This window comes from Panthera tigris, chromosome B1 (genome assembly GCF_018350195.1).
Source record: "Panthera tigris isolate Pti1 chromosome B1, P.tigris_Pti1_mat1.1, whole genome shotgun sequence".
In the NCBI taxonomy this organism is placed as follows: Eukaryota; Metazoa; Chordata; class Mammalia; order Carnivora; family Felidae; genus Panthera; species Panthera tigris.
In genome coordinates, this window is record NC_056663.1 from 170,744,986 (window position 1) to 170,768,872 (window position 23,887).

The following is a 23,887-nucleotide window of genomic DNA, read 5'->3' on the forward strand; positions in this document are numbered from 1 at the left end:
GTTTTGAAGTTGGGATAGTTCTTTAATAGCAAGACAAACATTTCTTTTTACTGATTTATGAATAAAATTATCTTTAAATGAAAGATTTCTTTCTTGTTTTTCTAAAATTAAAGAATTATAGAAGTAAATACTAAAAGCCAAAAAAATGCAGCTTAATCACCTGCAAAATTAAATCTAAAATAACAGTTTCATACAGACAGGCTTTTTTTTTTTTTTTTATAGAATATCAACTAATCTCCCAAAGGCAAAAACCTCCAGCTTCAAACTTCAAAACAATTTTCAATTTTAACATTAACTTCAATCAGGTTAAATACAGATTCCAGACTAGAAAATTCAGAATTAAATGAAAATCACAAAGTAAACATACAATCAACCTAGAGTCAGAGACAAAGGCTTAATGGTTAAGGCTTAATACTAACTCATACCAAATCATGTTTTTCCTGTAAGGCAATTTCTTCTGACATTATTTCTCTGAGTGACACTTTTTTAGTTTGAGTGTTCCAATGATCCAATAAGGGTAGCATTTCAGGTGCTGCTAAAGTCTTCAGTAATTTTTTGCCTGTTCTCTGAGATGACTTTTGTTCAGGATTATCAAGACCAATACTCCCAACCAGGGAAGGATCTACAAAAGCAATATAAATAGTGTCAGACCCTCAACAATAAATATACAAATTAAGCATTACTCATTCTGTTACAACTACCTCAGAAAGACCAAAGAAACATGATTTTTTATTTCTAGCTTATATAACGTAACTCTGAGGTTTCAAAATAGATAGTCACATAATTGCAAACGAGACATATGTATAAATGTAGAAACGTTTCAAATGAGCAAGGATGTGGGTATCATTGTAAATCAACTCAATAGTTTCTACTTTTTCTAATATTTATTTTGAGAGAGAGAGAGTGACAGAGAGAGAGAGAGAGAGAGAGAGCACAAGAGCAAGTGTGTGCAGGCTGGGGGAGAGGGGCAGAGAGAGAGAGGAGAAAGAATCCCAAGCAGGCTCCGTGCTGTCAGCATGGAGCCCGACAAAGGGCTCAATCCCAAGAACCGGGAGATCATGATCTGAGCTGAAATCAAGATCAAACCAACTGAGCTACCCAAGTGCCCCCCCCCAACTCCTTTTTTTTTTTTTTTTTTTTTTTTATCACATCAACACAGAAAAAATGACACACACATACATTGGTAAACAAAGGGAGTTGTAGCCCGGTGGTAGTGACCAGCTAGAGTAGCTCTGGTCAGCTCTGCTCAGCCACTCCAAGGACTGAAAGAACCAATATTCTGGCAAACCTGCAACCCACTAGAGGCACACAACAAATAAATACTGAACAAATGATATATTCAACACAAGGAAGAAACTGAACATTCTAAGAAGTTCACAATAACAAGATTTAATGTATAATATTTCAGCATCTCTAAGGGTAGCAGCATATTTTATACATTCCTTTGCTTTCCCAGAGAATAAAGAAACAGCAGATACTGCCATCCACATAAACTCTGATACCCTTCCAGTACCTCTAGCTCTCAAATAGCTTTAGCTCTTGAAGCTACAACTAAAGAACACCCAAAGAATCTTCAACCTGGAGTCCTAGTGTGAGGCGTATAAAAGAGGCATCTGAAGGAAACATGCACAAAAGGAGGCCCGTTAACAGGTCCGCCACCCTGCACTAATCACTGACAACACTACCTAAGAAGTTGTCTGGAATCAAATATTGTCAATTTGGCAGATGTTACAAAAGCAGGCTGACTTTTGTGCTCTAATAATATTAACATCAGTAAAAATTTTGAATAACCAAGTAACAACTGAATGATGCTCTCAAACACATGAACATGTTACTGCTCTCGAACCAGAACAAAATCTTAAACAGGCAATACCCTGACTATACGTATTAGAGCACACCACAGGTGGTCCACTGCACTCATGAAAGTTAATTACAGGTGCTTTTTAGTTCTTCTAGCTTTATTTTATTTCAATATTAAATGTTAAATATTTTAAAAGAACTTTAATTTCAAATCAAAATTCTTGGGTAACACATTTTGTGGAAGTATATTTAATAATGCATTAAAATTCGTACACATACACCAAGTTTCAACATCATGACAAGAACATTAGAAGTAAAAATATGTGTTTTACCTCGCATAAACTTGCCAGAGGATACTTCTTCTTGTCTTTGTCGCTCCTAAACACAAATGCAGGACAGGGGATTGGCAAAGGAGGGTGCATTATAAAATAAGATTATATTATTTTTCTCTAGAAATCACTTCTCCTTGTAAAACTATCAATTGTCCTTGCCAAATCTAAGTAAAACAATAAAATTAGATATGATTATGAAGTAGGACTATATTAATATATTTTTGCCACTTACAGAGCTCTTAGGCTGGTTTTGTTTTGTTTTTTTTTTTAGCAGTTTTTGAAATTTAATCAATCAGTGCTACAAGTCTTTAGAGTAAAAACTATTTATGACTTTTTCTCTTAAAAAAAGTCAACAATCATATTGAGCTCCATCATTAGTTATATAATTTGGCCCATCTGGAAATAACCAAAAATACTAGAAAGAGGAAAAATATCAGTAACCTATTTACTGATAAAAATTCATTCTCTCTCAAAGTCAAAATTCAATAGAAATCTTTCATACAACAGATTCTATTAAGAGCAAAGTGAACACAAAAGGAGCTCTTTATAAAAAGAAGCCTACCAACCATTACAGATTCTTTCCATTTCTCATGAATCACTTTAGCCAGATTCAGATCTATATGAACCACACAATCCTCAACTGTTAGAGACCCTTGTGAGGAGGGAAAAAAGAAAAGAAAATATGATCATTACTCATTATACATTTTGAGAAAACATACTCAACCACCTTATTCATCATAAAACTAATTCATATTATTACTAACCTGTATTTCTAGTTCTAAAGCTCCTAGAATAATTTTTTTATGTGCTATGTCACTGTTTTCACACTTCTTGGTGGGTGCAATTATACAATGCTTCATATATTTAAGTTATTCCTGTCCATCAGTTTACCTGAATATATTTAAGATATTCATTTCCATTACTCAAGACTTTTCAAGAAGTGTGTTCTAAGAAATTAGTCTTGCCTTAAGTATATCTGGAGTAGCACCACAGATTCAAAAAGGTTCAACTGTGCAAATAAGTATGAGGTAAATACCCAGAAAACTTTCAACATATGCATGGGATGAACACAAACTCCATATAAATACTCTCTATTTCTTTAAATTACATTTTTTTGAAATACTCTATAAACAAATGTGTCAAAAATAAGGTATATTTCAGTTAACATAGAACATAATTTCAAAATGTAGATAGAACCCTGAATCTGTTTCTATTCACACAAAGATACATATTTAGGTAATCTTTTTCTTTACCTGAATCAATACCAACAGGGCCAAATAATTCATTGAGCTGAAAAGCCAGCTCAGGAGGTAATGCCAATTCCAAACAGTCTATGGTCAGAGATTTGGCCATCATTGGCATGGGATTCAACATCTCAGTTTTATCTTCTTCACTAACTCCAGCTGACAAAGTACTCTCAGCCATTAGAATTTTTTCCATTTCCTGTTCATCTTCATTCATAAATTCTTCAGTGTTTGGAAATTTCACATAAGTCTTAGGAAGATTTTCATTTTTCTTTATTTCAAAAGAGTCAGTAAAATCAACTTCTTCATTTAACTCCAGATTTGAAGTGCTCGATACAGAGTTTAAAACATCAGACAAATTCAAAGAAGAATGCATACTGTCTCCAATCTCTGTGACTTCTAGGTTCTTCTCCATGTCCCTCACATCTTTAGCAGTAGTAGCTTTTAGAGTCCCTGGAAAAGGCTGCTTAATGTTATATAAACCTGGAAGTTCTGCCTGACTACCAGGAAGTACTTCATTAGTATTCTTTAGATCTGTAGTGGCATTAGGAAATAAATCTGTTATGAATCCTGGTTTTTCAGTAGTGATAGCTCTTATTTCTGCCTGCTCTGAGTCTCCCTTTTCTGAATCACAGGTAGACTGCACATTAGTGTTACTGACAACAGTGCCATGGCCAAATTCTGGCACAGAAGAAATAGAATCCTCCAAGGTTCCTCTTTGGCTAATAATTTCCTTCAAATTTAATCCCAGAGAAAACGGCCCAATTTGTGCTTCGTCGTATGATTTTTGGATATTCTCAAATTCAGTATCCTCACATAATTTAGTTTCAGAGTCCAACAAAAGGCTTGTAGCCCAAATAATATCTTTGTTACACCTCTCATATAAGTCTTTTAGGGCTTCTAATGAAAAGGACCCAAAGAGTTTACAAAGAATGTTAAGATTTTCAGATTCATCAGCACTGGTGAGCTCACTTTCTTCAACATATGTGCTTTTATCATACATTACCCTGTATGGAATTGTTTCCTGAATGTCTAATTTTGTGTTAATATTGAAAGCTTTTGGTTTAAATCCATCTAATCGTCCGGTTAATACTCTCACAGAATCTGAAACACTAATTTTATTCTTTTCTATTTTCCATAAGAGAGCAAAATCCTGTGGTTCAGTCTGGGTACACATGTCTTCTTCTATTCCAGGGACTTTCTTAAGTTTTCCGTCTGGAAATTCTGCTAAAGTTTGTGGTCCTACTACTCCAGGAATAGTTGGCCCACTATTGGTAAAAGTAAGAGACAATGTGTTTTGTCTATGAATCTTTTTACTTGGACAAGTTTTATTCTCACAGGCCATTTCACTGGATAGCGATTCAGAACTTCCTAGAGTAGAACTGGAACTACCCAGTGTTTTTAGTTCTTCAGGGCTTGTGCCCCAACAGGCCTCATGTGCTGTGTAGAAGGCTATTTCATTCAAACTGTCATTAGTTCCAAATTCTAGGTTGGGTTCCTTTAAGCTGTCTTTTGGCATTCTTGATCTGTGCTCTCTCTGAGCTAAAGAATCAGATGAAGGCCAGTCACCCACAATGCTGAATGATTGTTTTTCAGTATTTTTATACAGATCAAACTGAGAGTGACTGAAAGATTCTGAAGCATCATCATACTGTGATTTCTTGTCCTCCTCTGTACTTTCAGGTGGAGATTCTCGCTGCTGGATGTGATCAATATTCACAGATAGACTATTATCTAATACTTTGCGTGTCTGAGGACGATTATACTTTTTGTCACTTTGTACAGATGAAGTTTTTTCAGTTTTTCGGTTCCTTTTTGTCCTCTGACCAATAGTCTTATCAACTGGCCAATCACCAACAAAATTTGATAGCTCATGTCTTGGGAACTTTTCCAAAGTTGATTTGCTTTTTGGTTTTCCAAAGGCTTTTTTCTTTACCATGGCTCTTTCTTCCAATATTTCACCAGGTGAAGATTTTTCATTTTGAAATGGTATAGTATTTGAAAGATCATAGCCTTGATTATTTTCACCATAGCAAATACTTGGTGACACTCTCTCTACAAAACTATCAGCATCAGTTTTACTATATTCTTTTTCAGAAGCCATTTCTACTTGCTCTTCTTTCTCACTTTTTTCTGTTGCTTGTCCTTTGCTTTCAGAATCAGAAAAATACATGTCTGAAACTTCCTGAATGAAAGCACTCTGAATGTTAGGATTCATACCACTTATTTCTCTTCTTCCTTTGTTTAAATCTGCATTAGACAGATATGTAACATTCTCAGGTAATATAGTTTCTTTGGTCCCTTCAAGTTTCTTCACTTCAGTTAACTCTAGATGCTTCAAAGATGAGGATAAAACATTTTCTTCTTTTTCAGAGGTAATATCTTCATTGTCTCTTGGGCTGTAAGATTTTTTTTACAGTATTATAAGGAAGTCTCTTAATGTTGCTATTAACATTATGATTTAAATTAAAAAAGCATTTCACCGAAAGACAAGACACTTAACATTTCTTCTAAAACTTCTATAAATAAACTACATTAATTAAAATTATAAAAGCTAATCGTGATCTTTTCCTAGTACATAATGAACACATCCTTTCATTGTAACCCTAACACCTAACACAATGCTTGGCATATAGGAAGCACTCAAACTTTTTTTGAATAAAAAACATGAGATTTTCAGTTAAGGTGTTCATATGCATTAAATATTAAAGGTTCTAAATTTGTTCCCAGAAGAGGACACCTGGCTTCTCTCAGAACCATTTAAGCTTAATATGTGTGAAACTAGGTCTGCCTCTATTAACATCTGTCATTTGCTACAGAGGAAAATACTTAAGCTTCATTTACAAAGTCACGAAGAGTCAACATGATTTGCACAACTAAGAGAAATGAGAGAAAGGGAGGAGAGCTGTCATTTGAAATGTCACCTGCTAAATTTTTTAAAACCATCCTCAATGTTAATTTCAGACTCAACAGCACTTTTGCCTAATCATTACACTTTCAACTTCAATACTTTTTCCTTAGTCAATTTATCAACTCATCTTCCTTTCTTTCTTTATTCCAGGAGCTCTCAAAGTCCCACCTCTCTCATGAAGCTTCCTAAGTGAAATCACATCTAACACTGAGTTTTCTACATGCCAGATGCTATTCTAAGTCCCTTTTAAGTATTAATTCATAATCCTTATGAAATTCTTATGAACAAAGTGTTATGATTGCCATTTTAGAAATGAAGAGCTGAAGTATAGAGAGATTCTATAATTTGTCAAAGATTACAAAGCCTTGGAATTTGAAGCCAGGAAACAGCTCAGGAGCCATGCTCTAAACCACTTTGCAACACTGCTCCTCAATAAAAGAGCATTTATGAATTTTCTCTTCCCATCTCCTTTTTTTATAGAGATTCACCAGCCCTTATCATCAAAAAGTATGGGCGATTTAGACTTCTATCTATATTTAAGGTTATTCTTTAACTCACCTACTTATTCAATTGTTCATATGTCCTAAATGTTTAACAGATTCAGTACCATGCTAGATTGCAAACTTTCAAAAGGCTATGACTTGTATTACTTATTCAAAGCATTTCATTAATAATCAATTTTTATAATACTAACTTGAAAGAGTATTTTCACTAATACCTGAAGAAACACAAAATAATGACAGGCAATAACCAATAAATATTGGAATAGTGGGAAGTTACACAAAGAAAGCAGGAGTATTCACAGTATAAACATGGACCCACAAAACCCTGAGGACCCACAAAACCCTGGGACCCACAAAATCCCATGTCATTGCTTACATAAATTTACTTCTCTTGCTAACCATATACATCTTGTTTCAGGTAAGACAATGATCTAAACTCAACAAATAACAAACATCTATTTTTATTTTTAAAGTTATTTGGCAGTGATTTCACAAGCTACAAAATTATTTTTTAAATTATATTTCAAATTGAATTTTTGTACACAGGGACTTTAACCTACCTAGTACTTCTGTCCTCACAAGAATATGCACACAACTCAATACATTCAATTTTCTCTGGAACTGAAGAACTCATGATTATTGGCACTGAAACAAAACGCTGATAGTGTTCCAACATTCTTGTTATTTTTTCTTTGCTTACCCCATGAATATTACGCCTAAAAATTCCAGGGCAGAAAAGGGTAGAAGAAATATTGGTAATTAAAGTTTAAAAAAAATGGAACACATAACACCAAGAAAAACAATGACATATTTTTCATTTTTTTTAACGTATACAAAATAATGCTCTATTTCTAATATGTAAAAATATCTAAGCTGGTTTGTCATGACACAATATATACAGACTCTAATTTTCATCTTATTCAACATGTCTTAAATAACCATTTTTAAAATCATTCCATATAATCTTTTCCAAACATCTTTTATCAACTTGGAAAAAAACAACAGATCCTAATAACTTTAAAAGAAGCTATTCTCAAGCTCTGCAAAAAAAACTTCATAAGAGTATGACCATTACTTCCAGACTTTAATTATTAACTAGTAAGTAAAAAAAATTCTACTAGTCTTCCACTTAGGCCACTATGGCAGACTAGATGTCCAAAGGGCCCTCCTGTTACAATAAAACTGAATCCCAAGTCAATTTAAGCAAATGTATATACATTTTAAGTTCAAGAAAAGAAAAAAATTCCTTGTATCTTAAGTCTCTGGATATCCAAATATGAAATTTGTTGTATTTGTGCTTTCACTCATGGTAGCTTATTTCTTTATTTTTGTTTATGAACTCATATTCCGTTGAAACTAATACTAAAGGATCCTTAGGCCTTAAACTGGGGGTGCTTTTCTTCATACAACGTCTGGATTTGCATCTGCCAGGAGGCCAGATGGTATGCTTTAGTCTCTCAAGGATCTTAATCTTCATGAAGACATCTCAGTTGCAACACTGCTATCTTGGGTTGGATCCAAGGCTCAGTGTCTGGATCCCAGGGCTAAAATTAGTATTTGCCATGTTGGCAAATCTGGGTTTCATATTTACCTACCTCAATCTTGTCTGGTTTCAGATCACAGAGAAGCAAAGAGATAGAAAATATGAAAGAGAAGTTAAGAGACATAGACATAGAGGACAGAACAAAAAGGCAGTATACATCTAATCCAAGTCCCAGAAAGAGAGTACATGGGACAGAAGCAATTTAAAGAAAAATGGCTGAGAATTTTCCAGAACTGATCAAAGACACAAATACCCTGATCTCTGAAGCCCAACAAATCCCAAACAAGATAAATAAGGAATCCACTAGAAACATGGTGCTGAAGCTGTCATTCACCAAAGGTAAAGAGATGATGTTGAAAGTAACCAGAAATGAAAGAAAGAAAGAAAGAAAGAAAGAAAGAAAGAAAAAAAAAAAACTAGTTACTGACAAAGAAACCAAGTATTAGAATCACAGCTGACTTAACAGTAATGGAAGGCAAAAGAGAATTAAACGTTATCTTCAATAACAGAAACTGTCAATCTAGAATCTATACACCCAGTGAAAGTATCTTACAAGAATGAAGGCAATAAAAGAATTTTCAGATTAAAAAAAAAAATGAGTTTGACATGAAACAGAACTATACTGTAAAGAAATTCCTAAAAGATTAATGTCAGACAGAAGGAAATTCCCAGGTGAAAGATCTATGATGCAAGAAAAATTAAGGACAAAGCAATAACCATATGAGTGAAAACACACATTGTCTGTACACTGTACAATCATAGCACGTAAGTTGGAAGGCAGGTAAGTATCAGAGTTAAAATGTTTGAAAATATTTTTATTTTTGAGAAGGCTAAGAAAATGGTTTAACCTTAAATTTAAAGTTTGCATGATAAAAGTTTTAATGTCACCATTAAAAGAATAAAAATAGTGTATATGATTTCCAAATTAATAGAGAAAGAACAAATAAATAAGAAATTTGCATTCAGTGAAAAAAAATCCAAAATAAGGCATAATAAGAGGGAAAGAAGTCAAATATATAATTTTCTGCGATAGGAGAAAAACAATCACAGGAAAGGTGAGATAAAGAGAAAGTGCAGAGTGAGACAGTAAGAAGCAAGACCAATTATATGAATAACCAAAATACCTATAAAAGAACTAAGGTTAGCAACAAAAAGCCAAAGATGGACAGAGGTTTTCTGAAAACCTAATTATACTAGTTATAAGAGATATGCCTAAATGTAAAGACACTGAAAAGTTCAAAAGTAAAAGTATGGAAAAAGAAATAACACCCAAATCCTAAAAGGAAGCTGGTGTAGTTCTATTAATATTAGACAAATTAGACTTTATAACTAAAATTAACATTAAGGATAAAAGAAAATCACTTGACAAGGATAAATGGTTCAATTAGACAGATATAAAAATTTTAAGCTTCTAAGCACTTTAAAAAATATCCTCAGAATAAAGTGAAAATAGGCAGAATTATATAAGAAGAAATGAATATACTCAACATAACAGAGAGAGAGTTCACCACACCCTCTCATGCAGATTTCCTCATTCCTCCCTTAAACATTAATCCATCAAGCAAATTTTTTTAAAAAGATGTGAGCAACAGAATAGGCATGATTTAATAATATATTAGCATACTATAACATACTATATATAACAAAGCATATATTTTTATCAAGCAAACAGGAAACATTTATAAAACACTGACAATATACTAGGTCACAAAATGTATCTTTTATACTATCAGAGAATTAGTAATCACACAAATCGTACAATCTTACCTACTACAGTTAAACTGAAAATGAATTTTTTAAAAAAGATGAATTTAAAAATAACCTTTTCAGAAATTTTAAAACATAGTTCTAAATAACCCAAGGGTTAAAAAGTAAAATTAATCAAAATGCAAATAAGGGGGTAAATGATAAAAAGAAACTATTCTATATTAAAATTCTAGGAGCATTAAACATAGTACCTAGGGAAATTCATAGCATCAAATGCTCATATAAAATAACCTAAACTTTCAAGTGAAATCTTATAAAAATAACAGAATAAACAAAATAGATTTTTTTAAAAAGCAAACGAAGTAGAATAGAAGCAGAAGTGAATTGAACATAAAACAAACTTATAATAGAAAGATTAAGCAAGCAAAGTGATGTTTATTTGAAAAGGCTAATAAAAAATCTGATCTCTGGTGAGAATAATCAAGAAAAAAAGAAGACACACATAAATACATTCAGATTAAAAAGAGGAACGTAAGTATGGATGCAGCAGAAATGTAAAGGTAAGAGAATACTATAATTATTTTAATAAAGTCTAAATAAATTTGAAAACTTTGGTGTAATGACAAATTCTAACTGAACCTTCTTACAAAGAAATCACCAGATCCAGACAGTTTCATAAGTAAATTCTATCAAACTTTCAAACTCACATAAACTCAGAAAAGAGAAACAGAAGAAACACCTTCTAATTAATTTTATCAACCCAAAACCATGATATCAAAACCAGGCAAAGAAAGGGCAAGGAAGAAAAAATTACTGGTCACTCATTTATACAGATGCAAAAATCCTTAACAAAATATTAGAAAACCAAATCTAGTAATGTATCAAAAGCATATAAAAAGGAATGGAAGTACTGATACATGTTACAATAGGGATAAAACCTGGAAACATTATGCTAAGTGAAAGATGTCAGACACAAAAGGCCACATATTGTATGATTCCATTTATGGGCAATGTCCAGTACAGGCAAATCCACAGAGACAGAAAAGCAAATTAACATTTGCCAAAGGAAAGGGAGAATTGGGAGTGACTAATAGCAGGTACAGGGTTTCTTTGTGAGGTGATGGAAATGTTCACTAATCAGAGAGTGGTGATGGTTGCACAACATTATGAATACAGTAAAATTAGGTTACCCTTTAGTTAGTATTAAAAGTAGTTAAAATTACCAAGAAGAAAATACCCTGACCAAACTCCAGTTATGCCTATCTCTAAGGGAATACAGAGCACAAAGCAAAACACATGATGTATCCATGTCGTAGGGTAACATTTTTATTCAAGTCAAACAATCACATAAAAAAGCATAAGTTTTGGGAGACGGGCAAGGAGTGGGGAGGGTAGTGCAATACTTGGATAGTTTGACATCTGCTACCTTTTCCACCTATACCTCCTCACTTCCTTTCAGTATTCTAAGTCACCAGGCAGCTACAATGATTTACTCCTCCCATAGCACAAGGTTCAGGTATGCCAATCCCCAGGGTCTATTCTAATTTCAAATATTGACATTATATTATTAATAAGCAATAAAGTACTGACTATATAAGACAATTGTAATTTTTCTGTTAATTAACTCAGTATTAGGAATAAGGTACAAACTCTTCAAAAACTGAAAAAGAAAGTCTATAGGAAATACAAAATTTGTTACAAAAGCTGCAATCCAATCTATTTTGTTTCATTGATTATTTATAGAGAGAAAAAATCTAGATGGACTTTCTATCACTGCCATAAAATTAAAAACGTGTTAGATGGTCTCTACATTTTACCTTGCAAGTTCCTTTGGTTTGAACTTCCACCATGTGTCCGGTTCCCGGAAAAGAACTTTATATTTATGTTTTTGAGACTATGTACAAAAAAGACAAATGTATTTAAAAATAATTACTTCCATGAAATTAAAGGAATTGTTTCCAAATTCATAGCATGTTAACTGAAAGAACCTAAAGATTATCTAATTGTGACGGGTTTGTTAAATCGGCAAAATGCACAATCTCATTGACCCAGCAATTAACTTCCAGAAATTTATGCTACTAATAAATTATATGACTGCAAATACACACACACACACACACACACACACACACACACACACCCCTAAGATATCCAGTTCATTATTATTTGTAATAGCAAAAGGAGACAACACAGTGACTATTAATGTGCAACTGACTAAATAAATGAAGGTACAACCATACAATGAAAATACTTACAGAAATTTTGAAAGTTCTATATGTGTTAAAAAGAAAAGGCCCCAATATAAACTGTTAAGAAAGATACAGAATTTTCACTTGGGTAAAAAAGAATTAATCACACATTTTTACACAATATAGAAAACTTCTGGAAAGATTCTAAAAAATACTATTAAAGACTTTTTGGCACTCTTTTTTATAATTTGAATATTTATCATACATGCATTACTTTTATAATTTTGAAGCTATTTCAAATAATAGCTCATTCAATTTTTCAAAACTCTAATAGGACTATTATCTAAAAGCTATGCCCTACACTTCTGCACTAGATCCTATCTCCTCTCTCCACCTCAAGAATAACCAAGTTCAGCAATTCTCCCCTCTGAGTTATCATCAATTTTTCCCTCCATCTTGAATCAATCTTATCACATTCAATTATTTCTCCCATTTTACTCTTAATCCCCTTTCCTCTGCCAGCTCCCCATTTTCCTGCTTCCCTTTGCAGGAAAATGCCTTCAAAAGAATTACTACACTCTATCTTCAATTCCTCTCATCACTTCTCTTAAACCCACTCCAATTGGCTACTCCACTGAAACTGCCCATCAAGACCACAAATTACCTCCACATTGAAAAATGCTACAGTTAATTCTCAGTCCTCTCCTACTTGACTCTCAGCAGCATTTATCACAGCTCACCACTTCTTTCTCCTGACACTTTGTTCCTGCATACTTGCTTTTCCTCCAGCTCCACTAAAATGTGTCCTCAGTCTTTTTTGCTAGTCCTTCTTTTCCACCCACAACTCTTCCCACAGTGGAATGCTTAGTCCTTGACTTAGTCCTTGGTCCTCTATTCTTAATCTATACTCACTTCTTTAGTAATATCATCCCATTCCTTGGCTTTGAATATCACCCATATGTTAATGACTCTAATACCTATTTTTAGCTCAGAATTCACTCCTGACCTCTGGACTCGTAGATCCAGCTACCTATTCACCAAACTTCACATATTCAAACCTAAACTTTTGAAATCCATTACTCCAAAACTATTCTATCTAAACCCTTTGCCATCATTCTCAGCTCATGGCAACCTCCAACTACACAGGCCAAAAACCAACCCTAATGTCACACTGAATTCACATCCATATCAATCCAACAAGAAATTCAGTTGGTTTTACTTTCAAAAATATATCCAGAATCTAATCACTACTCATCATCACTTTCACTGCCACCATGTTGGTCTAAGCTATATGATCTCTTACATTAATTACAACTACAGCCCTCTAACTAGTCTCTCTGCTTCCATGCTTGCCACTCCAGCCCCAACCCCAAGTCTATTCTCAGCACTGGGCTACAGCAATCCTGTTAACTGTCATGGATCACGTCACTACTCTGCTTAAAACCTGGTTATGGACTGAATGTTTGTGTCCCTTCAAACCTCACTCACCCCATGTGACTATATTTGGAGATAGGGCATTTATGGAAGTAATCAAGATTAAATGAGGATATCAGGGTAAGGCTCTGATCTGATAGGATTAGTATGCATACAAGAAGATACACCAAAGAACTCACTATATACAATAAGAGAACATGCAAGAAGGCAGCCATGTGCAAGCCCAGAAAACAACTCTCACCCAGAGAACTATGCCATATCTTGACCTGGGATTTTTAGCCTCCAGAACTGTGAAAAAAAAGCAAACAAACTACTTTTGTTGTTTCAGACACCCAATCGTGGTATCTTATTATGACAGCCTGAGCAGATTAACACATCTTCCATGTCACTCACGGTAAAATCTAAAATTCTTACAGTGATCTATGAGCCCTTATATAATCTGCCCTACCATCTCCACAACCACCATTACATCTCTGACCTCATCTCCCACTACTGATCCCCTCCCCCTCAGTTTTATGACAAGATGCCAAAAGTACTCACTGCTATTTTCTGCCATTCTGACAGAAAAGTCCCAAAATCAACCAAGACACCACAGTAGGAAGTGACATAATACCCTGTAATGACTCTATTCACTTCTATTTCCTCACCTCAATACCAAATTTCATACACTTTATTCAGGGCCTGGCAACAGCCCTGGTCTCTAATGACCTAAAGGAGTGTCATATAGCTCTCAGGATCAAATTAATTTTAAATGCATACACACAGAGAGAAAAAAAAGAGACTGAATTTAAAGACTTCTTCAACTCCCATATCAATAGGTAAATCTTAATGATGTTACATTACTTGGGATGATTCTGATTTACATTAAGCTATATGATAACTCACAAGGGAAACTACATATGTATATGTGTATACATATATACACAAAACTACATATATACACGTATATATATGTTATATATATATATATTTAACTACATATATGTACATATAACCACATATATATATATATATACACACATATATACGTAGAACAAAGTAATAAGTTTTGCCAGATGCCACTAAGCATACCTGACTGCTCGCTACTTATTCAACTCACTACTTAACTACTTTTGTAAATGACAGTCAAGATAGTATTAGACTGTTATCTCCAATCTACTCCACTCCCCCACAGCTCTCATTATCTTGTTACCAAAAGAAGCAAAAAGGGATCCTCCTTCTCTACAGTAATTCCTATAACTACTTCTTTTTGAAGAAAAAATGAATTTGGCATTCTATGATAAGCAGCAGTCACTTATACTTTTTTAATTTTTTTTTTAATGTTTATTTGTTTTTGAGAGAGAGAAAGAGTGCAAGCAGGGGAACGGCAGAGAGAGAAGGAGACACAGAATCCAAAGCAGGCTCCAAGCTCTGAGCTGTCAGCACAGAGCCTGATTCAGGGCTCAAACTGACAAACTGCAAGATCATGACCTGAGCAGAAGTTGGAAGTTAAACCAACTGAGCTACCCCAGCGCCCCTTGTCATTCATACTTCTAAGTAGAGTTGGGAATAGCCAAGGAATCAATAATGGAAAAACAGCTTTATAATTTCAATTATTATATAAGAAAAAAGAGAAAGAAAAATATTATGGAAGTCTGAAGGCTAAATGAAAACCAGTAACTCAGTAATGCAGAGCCTTCTTTATTTTCTATGTAGGAAAATGAAGTGTTAAAGAACTTTCTAAGATGATAGCAGGAAGCTAAGGAAAACATACAGAGAAGTAAGGGTAAGGGGGAAAGCATTTCCCATGATAAATACGTTAGACTAGAAATTAGGAATTCCTGAGGCCAGAAAGCAAACTGAATTTCAACTTCCAATGGACTAAAATTGAGTCTTTGTTCCCTCTACTGCCCCTGCACAGAAGTAAAATCTCATTTGCTCTCAAATGACATTAATTTTCTTCAGAAAATGAAGAGTCACACCTTCAAAATAGTACAAGTGCACTAAACACAGCAAAGGAGGCAGAGGCTGGACGTGCTGAGAACACAAAAGAAGCAGCACAACATTCATTAACTGAAGAAACATAAAGTGAGCTTTAAAGTGCCAGACGTGCTAATATTGAGGGAGTAAAATAAAGAATACCCCATAATCACAAAAGCTTCGTTCATTCATCATTTTAAGCCAACAAATACATATTTACTATATGCCAAACCCAGTGCTATATCCTAGGAGTCAACGATGAATAAAACAGACCTACCTGCAAGAATATATAGATGGCTTAAGAGCCAAATTCGGCCCATTAGCCAGTATTTGTACAGCCTAGGAGCTAAGGATAGTTTTGTTTTGTTTACATTTATTTATTTTTGAGAGACAGAGTGTGAGCAGGGGAGGGGCAGAGAGAGAGAGGGAGACACAGAATCAGAAGCAGGCTCCAGGTTCCAAGCTGTCAGCACAGAGCCCAACGCGGGGCTCAAACCCATGAACTGTGAGATCATGACTGAGCCGAAGTCGGATGCTTAACCGACTGAGCCACCCAGGTGCCCCAATTTTTATATCTTTAAAGGATCATTTGAAAAGAAAAGAAAAAAAAAGAATATACGACAGAGACTGTATGTGGCTCACAAAACCTAAAATATTTACCATCTGGCGCTTTATAGAAAAAAGTTAGCCAACCCAATGACCTACTGATAAGAGCAGTGTGCTTAAGGCTATCACAAAAGTAAGCCAGGATGCCAGGAAAGCAGAAAGAGTACTCTATTCAGCTTTTTAGTAAGTTAATGAATGCTAACTTCCTGAAAAAGGTGACATCAAAGCTTGGAAAAAAAAAAAAAAAGAATATGGCAAATTTGGAGAACTGAAAATAGTTGAATTTATAAAATTCTGAATTTATCCGAAGAGCAAACTTTCAAAAGAAATTTAAGGACTAACAATGCTCTGGTTTCTCTTCAAATCGCATAAATCTTTCGCCTTTTACTAAAGAAATTTAAGGACTAACAAAGGACCACCAACTTTGATTCTGCCAAGTAATAGCAATAAGGAAAAAAGATTTTGTGTGTATACACACGTGCGCGCACACACACACACACACACACACCTAAATTATAATTATGCATATGCACACAAACATAAAATTATAATTTAATACCACTACCTTTTCATAAAAGACATCAAAAACAAAAACTATCTCAGAGTTTAAAAACTGAATCTCAGAATTTGAAAACTGAATAAATTCAGTTTTACGCAAAAATGATTCCTATTTTTCTCATTTTGCTTAAGTACACAGAAAGCTCAGTTATAGACAGTCCAAGGGCTGTTTGCTTGAGATTCACTTGTGTAATTAACATCCCCCAATAATTTCAAACTTACTACTACTGACTTATGATAATTTATGATACAAACCAAAGAAACATATGGCTTCATTTCCCATGCCTGTAGGTTTGTATTGTCTATTATTATAGGAGACACCTTCTTCTCAAATGCTTCTTTTGCTGAAAAACACAAACAGAAAATGAAAAATCACTTTTTATAACAGTATTAAGTATTCTCTTGAAATTCTGAAATCTGACCTTGTTTTCATAATTTGAAAATCATGGATATGTGCTAATTTTACTCACAACTCAACTTCTAAATATCACTTTTGAGTATATAAAAATTAAAGTACAGATAAGTGTTGGATAATAAATACTAAAGTTATAATCAGTATATTTTTTAAAAAACTGACCTAAGTTTTATGTGTGTTACATGTATAAACAGCATATATGGGGGAAAAGCTATCCTTAATATCATCCTAAAAGCAACATTGTATCTTGGATAAGATTCTAGAAGGAATAAGAACTTTAGTAGAAAAACTAATATCAAAATAAAGCCTAGAGTTTAGTTAACGATAATGTACCTCTGTTGGGGCGCCTGGGTGGCTCAGTTGGGTAAAGAACGGACTCTTGATATCAGCTCAGGTTGATCTCAAGGTTTATGAGATCGAGCCCCATGTCAGGCTCTGCACTGCACTGATAGTACAGAGCCTGCTTGGCATTCTCTCTCTCCCTCTCTCTCTGTCCCTCCCCTGCTTGTGTGCTTTCTCTCTCTCTCAAAATAAATACATAAACATTTAAAAGTAATAACAATAATAATAATAATAATAATAATAATAATAATGTACCATTGTTAATCTCTTAGTCTTGACAAAGGTACCATGGTTATATAAAATGTTAACAGAAGAGGCAAATGGGGGAGGAGTATACAGAAACTCTATACTGCCTTTGCAACCTTTCCATAAATCAAAAATTATTCCAAACATGAGTTTTAAAACAAACAAGCATAATATATAAACAAAAAAACACACACAAAGATGTAATGATTTGAAATAAAGAAAACATTATTAAACACTGTATAAGAGATTTTCTTATAAAACTACCTTTTTCCCCCAGGAATTAGACCTATTCAGGAAATTAATGATGAAGCACAATAAGTACGCCTTACGAGGAAATTAGCTGAAAGTTTTATTTTTTTTTTTATGTTTATTTATTTTTGAGAGAGAGAGAGCGTGCACACGTGCGTGCGTGCGTGCGTGCGAGCATGAGCAGGGGAGGGGCAGTGAGAAAGGGAGACACAGAATCTGAAGCAGGCTCCAGGTCCAGAGGGTTTGTCAGCGCACAGCCCAATACAGGCTCAAAGCAGGGTTCAAACTCAAAAACCAGGAGAGCATGACTGAGCCGAAGTCAGAAGCTTAACTGACTGAGCCACCCAGGTGCCCCTATTTGGAAGTTTTAAAAGTTTCATGTACTCTCTTACAACTCAGTAATAAAAAGGCAAATAATCCAATTTAAAAATAACAAAAGACTAAGGAGCTAGAAAAAGAAGACAAACAAAACCCAAACCCAGCAAAAGGAAAGAAATAATAAAGATTAGAACAGAAATAAATGATATAGAAACTAAAAAGACAATGGAAGAAATCAATGAAACCAGAAGCTGATTCTTAGAAAAGATCAACAGAACTGACAAACCTCTAGCCAGACTTATTAAAAAAAGAGGACCCAAATAAACAAAATCACTAATGAAAGAGGAGATAAAACAACCAACACCACAGAAATACAAATAATGGTAACAGAATATTATGAAAACCTATATGCCAACAAACTGCACAACTTAGAGAAAATGAATAAATTCCTAGAAACGTGTAACTACCAAAACTAAAGCAGGAAGAAATAGAAATTTTGAACACACCAACTACCACCAATGAAATTGAATCACTAATCAAAAAACTCCCAAAAAACAAAAGTCCAGGACCAGATGGCTTCACAAGCAAATTCTACCAAACATTTAAAGAAGAGTTAATACCTATTCTTCTCAAACTATTCCAAAAAAATAGCTGAAGGAAAACTTCCAAATTCATTCTATGAGGCCAGCATTACCCTCATACAAAACAAGATAAACAGCACAAAAAGAGAGAGACAGAGAAAGAACACTACAGGCCATGAATATAAACGTAAAAATACAGATGTAAGAATCCTCAACAAAATATTAGCAACCCAAATCCAACAATACATTTAAAAAAATCATGCACCACGATCAAACAGAATCTATTCCTGGGTTGCCAGGGTGGTTCAATATTTGCAAAACAATCATGACATATCACATCAATAAGAGAAAGGATAAAAATCATAGGATCATTTCAACAGATGCAGAAAAAGCATTTGACAAAGTATGACATCCATTCCTGATAAAAACTCTCTACAAAGTAGGTCTAGAGGGAACATACCTCATCATAATAAAGGCCGTATTTGAAAAACCCACAGCCAATATCATACTCAATGCTAAAAAATTGAGAGCTTTTGCCCTAAGATCAGTAACAAGACAAGGAGGTCAACTCTCATGACTTTTATTCAACATAGTGCTGAAAGTCCTAGACACAGTAATTAGTCAACATAAAGAAATAAAAGACATCCACATTGATAAGGAAAAAGTAAAACTCTCACTATCTGCAGATGACATGAGATACTATATGTAGAAAATCCTGAAGACTTCACCAAAAAACTACTAGAACTGATCAATTAATTCAGTAAAATTGTAGGAAACAAAATCAGTGTACAGAAAGCGGATGCATTCCTATACACTGATAATGAAGCAGCAGAAAGTGAAATTAAGAAAACAGTCCTATTTACAATTGCACCAAAAACAATAAAATATCTAGGAATAAACAACCAAAGAGTTGTGAAAGACCTGTACTTTGAAAACTATAAAACTGATGAAAGAATTGAAGACAACACAAACAAATGGGAAGATATTCCATGCTCGTGGGTTGGAAGGAAAACATTGTTAAAATGTCCATACTACCCAAAGCAATTTACACATTTAATGCAATCCCTACCAAAATACTAACAGTATTTTTCACAGAACTAGAACAAAAAAGAAAAAAAAATACTAAAATTTGCATGGAACCACAAAAGACGAACAGCCAAAGCAATCTTGAAAAATAAAACCGGAGGTATCACAATTTTAGATTTTAAGTTCTTTTACAAAGCAGTAGTAATTAAAATCACATGGCTCTAGCATAAAAAGAAACACATAGATCAAATGAACAGAATAGAAAACCCAGAAATAAACCTATAATTATATGGTCAATTAATATTCAACAAAGGAGGAATGAATATGTCATGGGAAAAAAACAGTCTCTTCAACAAATGGTGTTGGAAAAACTGGACAGCTTCATGCAAAAGAATGAAACTGGGCCACTTTCTTTCACCATCCCCAAAAACAAACTCAAAATGGATTAAAGACCTAATTGTGAGACCTGAAACCATAAAAATCCTGAAGCAGGACATAGGCAATAATTTCTCTGTCATCCACTATAGCAACATTTTTCTAGTTATGTCTCCTGAAGCAAATTAAAAGCAAAAATAAACTACTGGGATTGCATCAAAATAAAAGGTGTCTGAACAGCAAAGGAAACAATCAACAAAACTAAAAGGCAACCTATTGAATGGGAAAAGATATTTGCAAATGATTTATCTGATAAAGGGTTAGTATCCACAATATATAAAGAATTTATACAATTCAACACCCAAAACACAAATAATACAATTAAAAAATGGGCAGGAGATATGAATAGACATTTCTCCAAAGAAGACATACAGATGGGCAATGGACACATGAAATGATGTTCAACATCACTCATCATCAGGGAAATGCAAATCAAAACTACAATGAGGTATCACCTCACACCTGTCAGAATGACTAAAATCAAAAACACAAGAAACAACAAGTGTTGGCAAGGATGTGGAGATAAAGGTGACACACATACACATACACATACATACACACACACGCACGCACACACATATGAAAAATGTTATATATTATATATACATATATCATATATACACACGCATAGGATATTATTCAGCCATAAAAAATAATGAAATCTTGCCATTTTGCAACAACATGGATAGAGCTAGGGAGTGTAATGCTAAGTGAAATAATTCAGAGAGATAAACACCATGTGATCTCACTTATATATGGAATTTATAAAACAAAACAAACAAGGGAAAAAAATAAAAGAGAGAGAGATAAACCAAGGAACAGACTCTTCACTATACAGAACAAAGTTACCAGAGGGGGGGGATAGGTGGGAAGATGGGTGAAATAGATGATGGGGATTAAAGAGTACACTTATGATGAAAAAAATAATAATTTTTTAAATTTTTTTAATGTTTATTTATTTTTGAGAGAGAGTGCAAGTTGGGGAGGGGCAGAGAGAGACACACACAGAATCAGAAGCAGGCTCCAGACTCTGAACTGTCAGCACAGAGCCTGACACGGGACTTGAACTCATAAACCACAAGATCATGACCTGAGCCCAAGTCAGACGCTTAACCGACTGAGCCACCCAGGTGCCCCAATAAAAAAATAATTTTTTAAAAAACAACACAAGATACTTAGGAAAAAATGCATTTTTTTCAAGGAAATTTTTTCCCATTTATTTTTTAAGGGAAAAATTGTACCTGAATATAATTAATGTATTGAAAATCTTTTAATTACACCTTCAGGGGAAAAAAAAATTAAACAACTTTCCAAAGAAGATAAACTAATGGGCAAAAGGACACACCAAAGAATGCTCAACAGCCTCAATCACCAGGAAAATGCAATCAAAACCACAATGAGCTGGGGCGCCTGGGTGGCTCAGTCGGTTGGGTGTCCAACTTCGGCTCAGGTCATGATCTCGCAGTCCGTGAGTTCGAGCCCCACGTCAGGCTCTGTGCTGACAACTCAGAGCCTGGAGCCTGTTTCAGATTCTGTGTCTCCCTCTCTCTCTGACCCTCCCCCATTCATGCTCTGTCTCTCTCTGTCTCAAAAATAAATAAATGTAAAAAAAATTAAAAAAAACTTAAAAAAACCACAATGAGCTACCACTTCACATCCACCAGGATAGTTATAATCAAAAAGACAGACAATAACAACTATTGGTGGCAATATGGAGAAGTTGGGACCCTCATAAACTCCTAGCAGGATTGTAAAATGGTGCAGTTGCCTTGGAAAACCAGTTGGCAATTCCTAAATAGGTTAGACATAGACATACATGTTCATAGCAATATTATGCATAATAGGCAAAAGTGGAAACAATTCAAATGTTCACCAACTGATGAATGAATAAATAAAATGTGGCATATCAATAAACTGGAGTATTATTCAGCCATATAAAGGAATGAATTACTGACACATGCTACAACATGAACCTTGAAAATATTATACTAAGTGAAAAGAAGGCTTTCTTTCACAAAAGACCACATATTATAGGATTCCGTTTATTTATTTATTAGAATTTGATATCTTTAATCTCTTTTATTTTTTTGTATTTTTTAAATATAATTTATTGTCAAATTGGCTTATATGATTCCATTAAATGAAATGCCCAGAATAGGCAAACCTAGAGACAGAAAGTAAATTAGTGGTTGCCTAGGGCTGGGAGAGATTGGGGAGAAATGAGGAGTGAATATTAATGGGTGTAGGATATTTTGGGGGTGATAAAAATGTTCTAAAAGTGTAGTGATGGTTGTAGAACTCTGAATATGCTTAAAACCATGTGATTACTATCCCAATAAAGCTGTTTAACATAGAGTTCTGCCTACTGAGGCTCGGTGGGTCAGTCAGTCAAGCGTCCCGACTTCAACTCAGATCACGATCTCACAGTTCATGACTTCTGTGCTGACATCTCAGAGCTGGGAGACTGCTTCAGATTCTGTGTCTCCCTCTCTCTGCCCCTTGCCTGCTCTCTCTCTCAAAAGTAAATAAACATTAAGAAAATTTTTTAATAAATAAGAGAGTTCTGCCTATTAATTTAATATTATTATTGCTAGGACTATTACAGTAGTAAGGGCATGTTCAACTGCTGCTCGGCCCTTCTTTCTCATTTAACCTTAACAGCAATCATGAAGGCTAAGTATTATTAAGCCCTTTTACAGCTGAAGACAATAGGCCTTGGAGAGTGTAGATAACTTGTAAAACATCACATAGCTAGCAACTGCCATATCCAAGACTATTCACCACATCATATTGTTTTCTTTATTTTTTGTTGTGTTAGTATTTTCACATTCCTGAGTTCTCACTTTAATATTCAGTTCAAGAAAAAAACACAGAAAAATTTAATGCCTTCAGATGGCAAATTCAAGAATCACTTACACAGTGCATTTACCATAAAATAAAGGTGAAAATATTGTCGATGTGTATTACAAATTCTTCATATGAAATTCAAACTATTCATAACATAAAATATAACATTTCATGATAAAACTGTCTTCAGTGAACAGACAGTTGCACTAATAAAAATAGTAAGGTTTTATCTCTGACTTCTCTACAAATTCAGTTTGAGGAGAGCCACTTTTACTCTCACACTGCCTCCCTTAACAAGTAAATCAATCTAGGAAAAAGTAGCAGTTAACAACACCAATCCATTTCAGGAAACAGGAACCAGAGCATAGGAGACAACTGGAACCATCTTGAGCTCTTCTGAGACCCATATAGAAAATCTGGTACACTTGTGACAAGATTCCTATTCATTAAATAAAACTTAAACATGTCATGCAATGTTCTAAGCATTTTACAAAAACTAACTCCTTTAATCCTCATAACAACTCTGTGAGATATGATGACCTCCTTCACTTCTTACTATGTAACATAACAATTATTATAATTTTACATATTATATATAGTTGAATAATTCACTTTATTTTTTAAGTTTAATTAAAAACTTTA

General features: G+C 34.1%; 1 protein-coding gene across 21 annotated transcripts in view; it reads right to left on the bottom strand.

The window, feature by feature from the left end:
- Positions 1 to 23,887, bottom strand: part of N4BP2 (NEDD4 binding protein 2) — a 153,574-nt gene that overhangs the window by 98,688 nt on the left and 30,999 nt on the right. For 20 of the 21 annotated variants that reach the window (XM_042984675.1, XM_042984678.1, XM_042984677.1 and 17 more), the window contains 7 exons: positions 17,042 to 17,130; positions 11,858 to 11,934; positions 7,351 to 7,506; positions 3,386 to 5,775; positions 2,699 to 2,784; positions 2,133 to 2,178; positions 426 to 622 (listed from right to left, as the gene is read on the bottom strand). In XM_042984675.1, coding sequence (XP_042840609.1) covers positions 426 to 622; positions 2,133 to 2,178; positions 2,699 to 2,784; positions 3,386 to 5,775; positions 7,351 to 7,506; positions 11,858 to 11,934; positions 17,042 to 17,130 — 3,041 coding nt within the window. Of the gene's footprint in view, positions 1 to 425; positions 623 to 2,132; positions 2,179 to 2,698; positions 2,785 to 3,385; positions 5,776 to 7,350; positions 7,507 to 11,857; positions 11,935 to 17,041; positions 17,131 to 23,887 lie in introns of those variants that run through there. The other variant, XM_042984682.1, reaches the window with a different exon arrangement.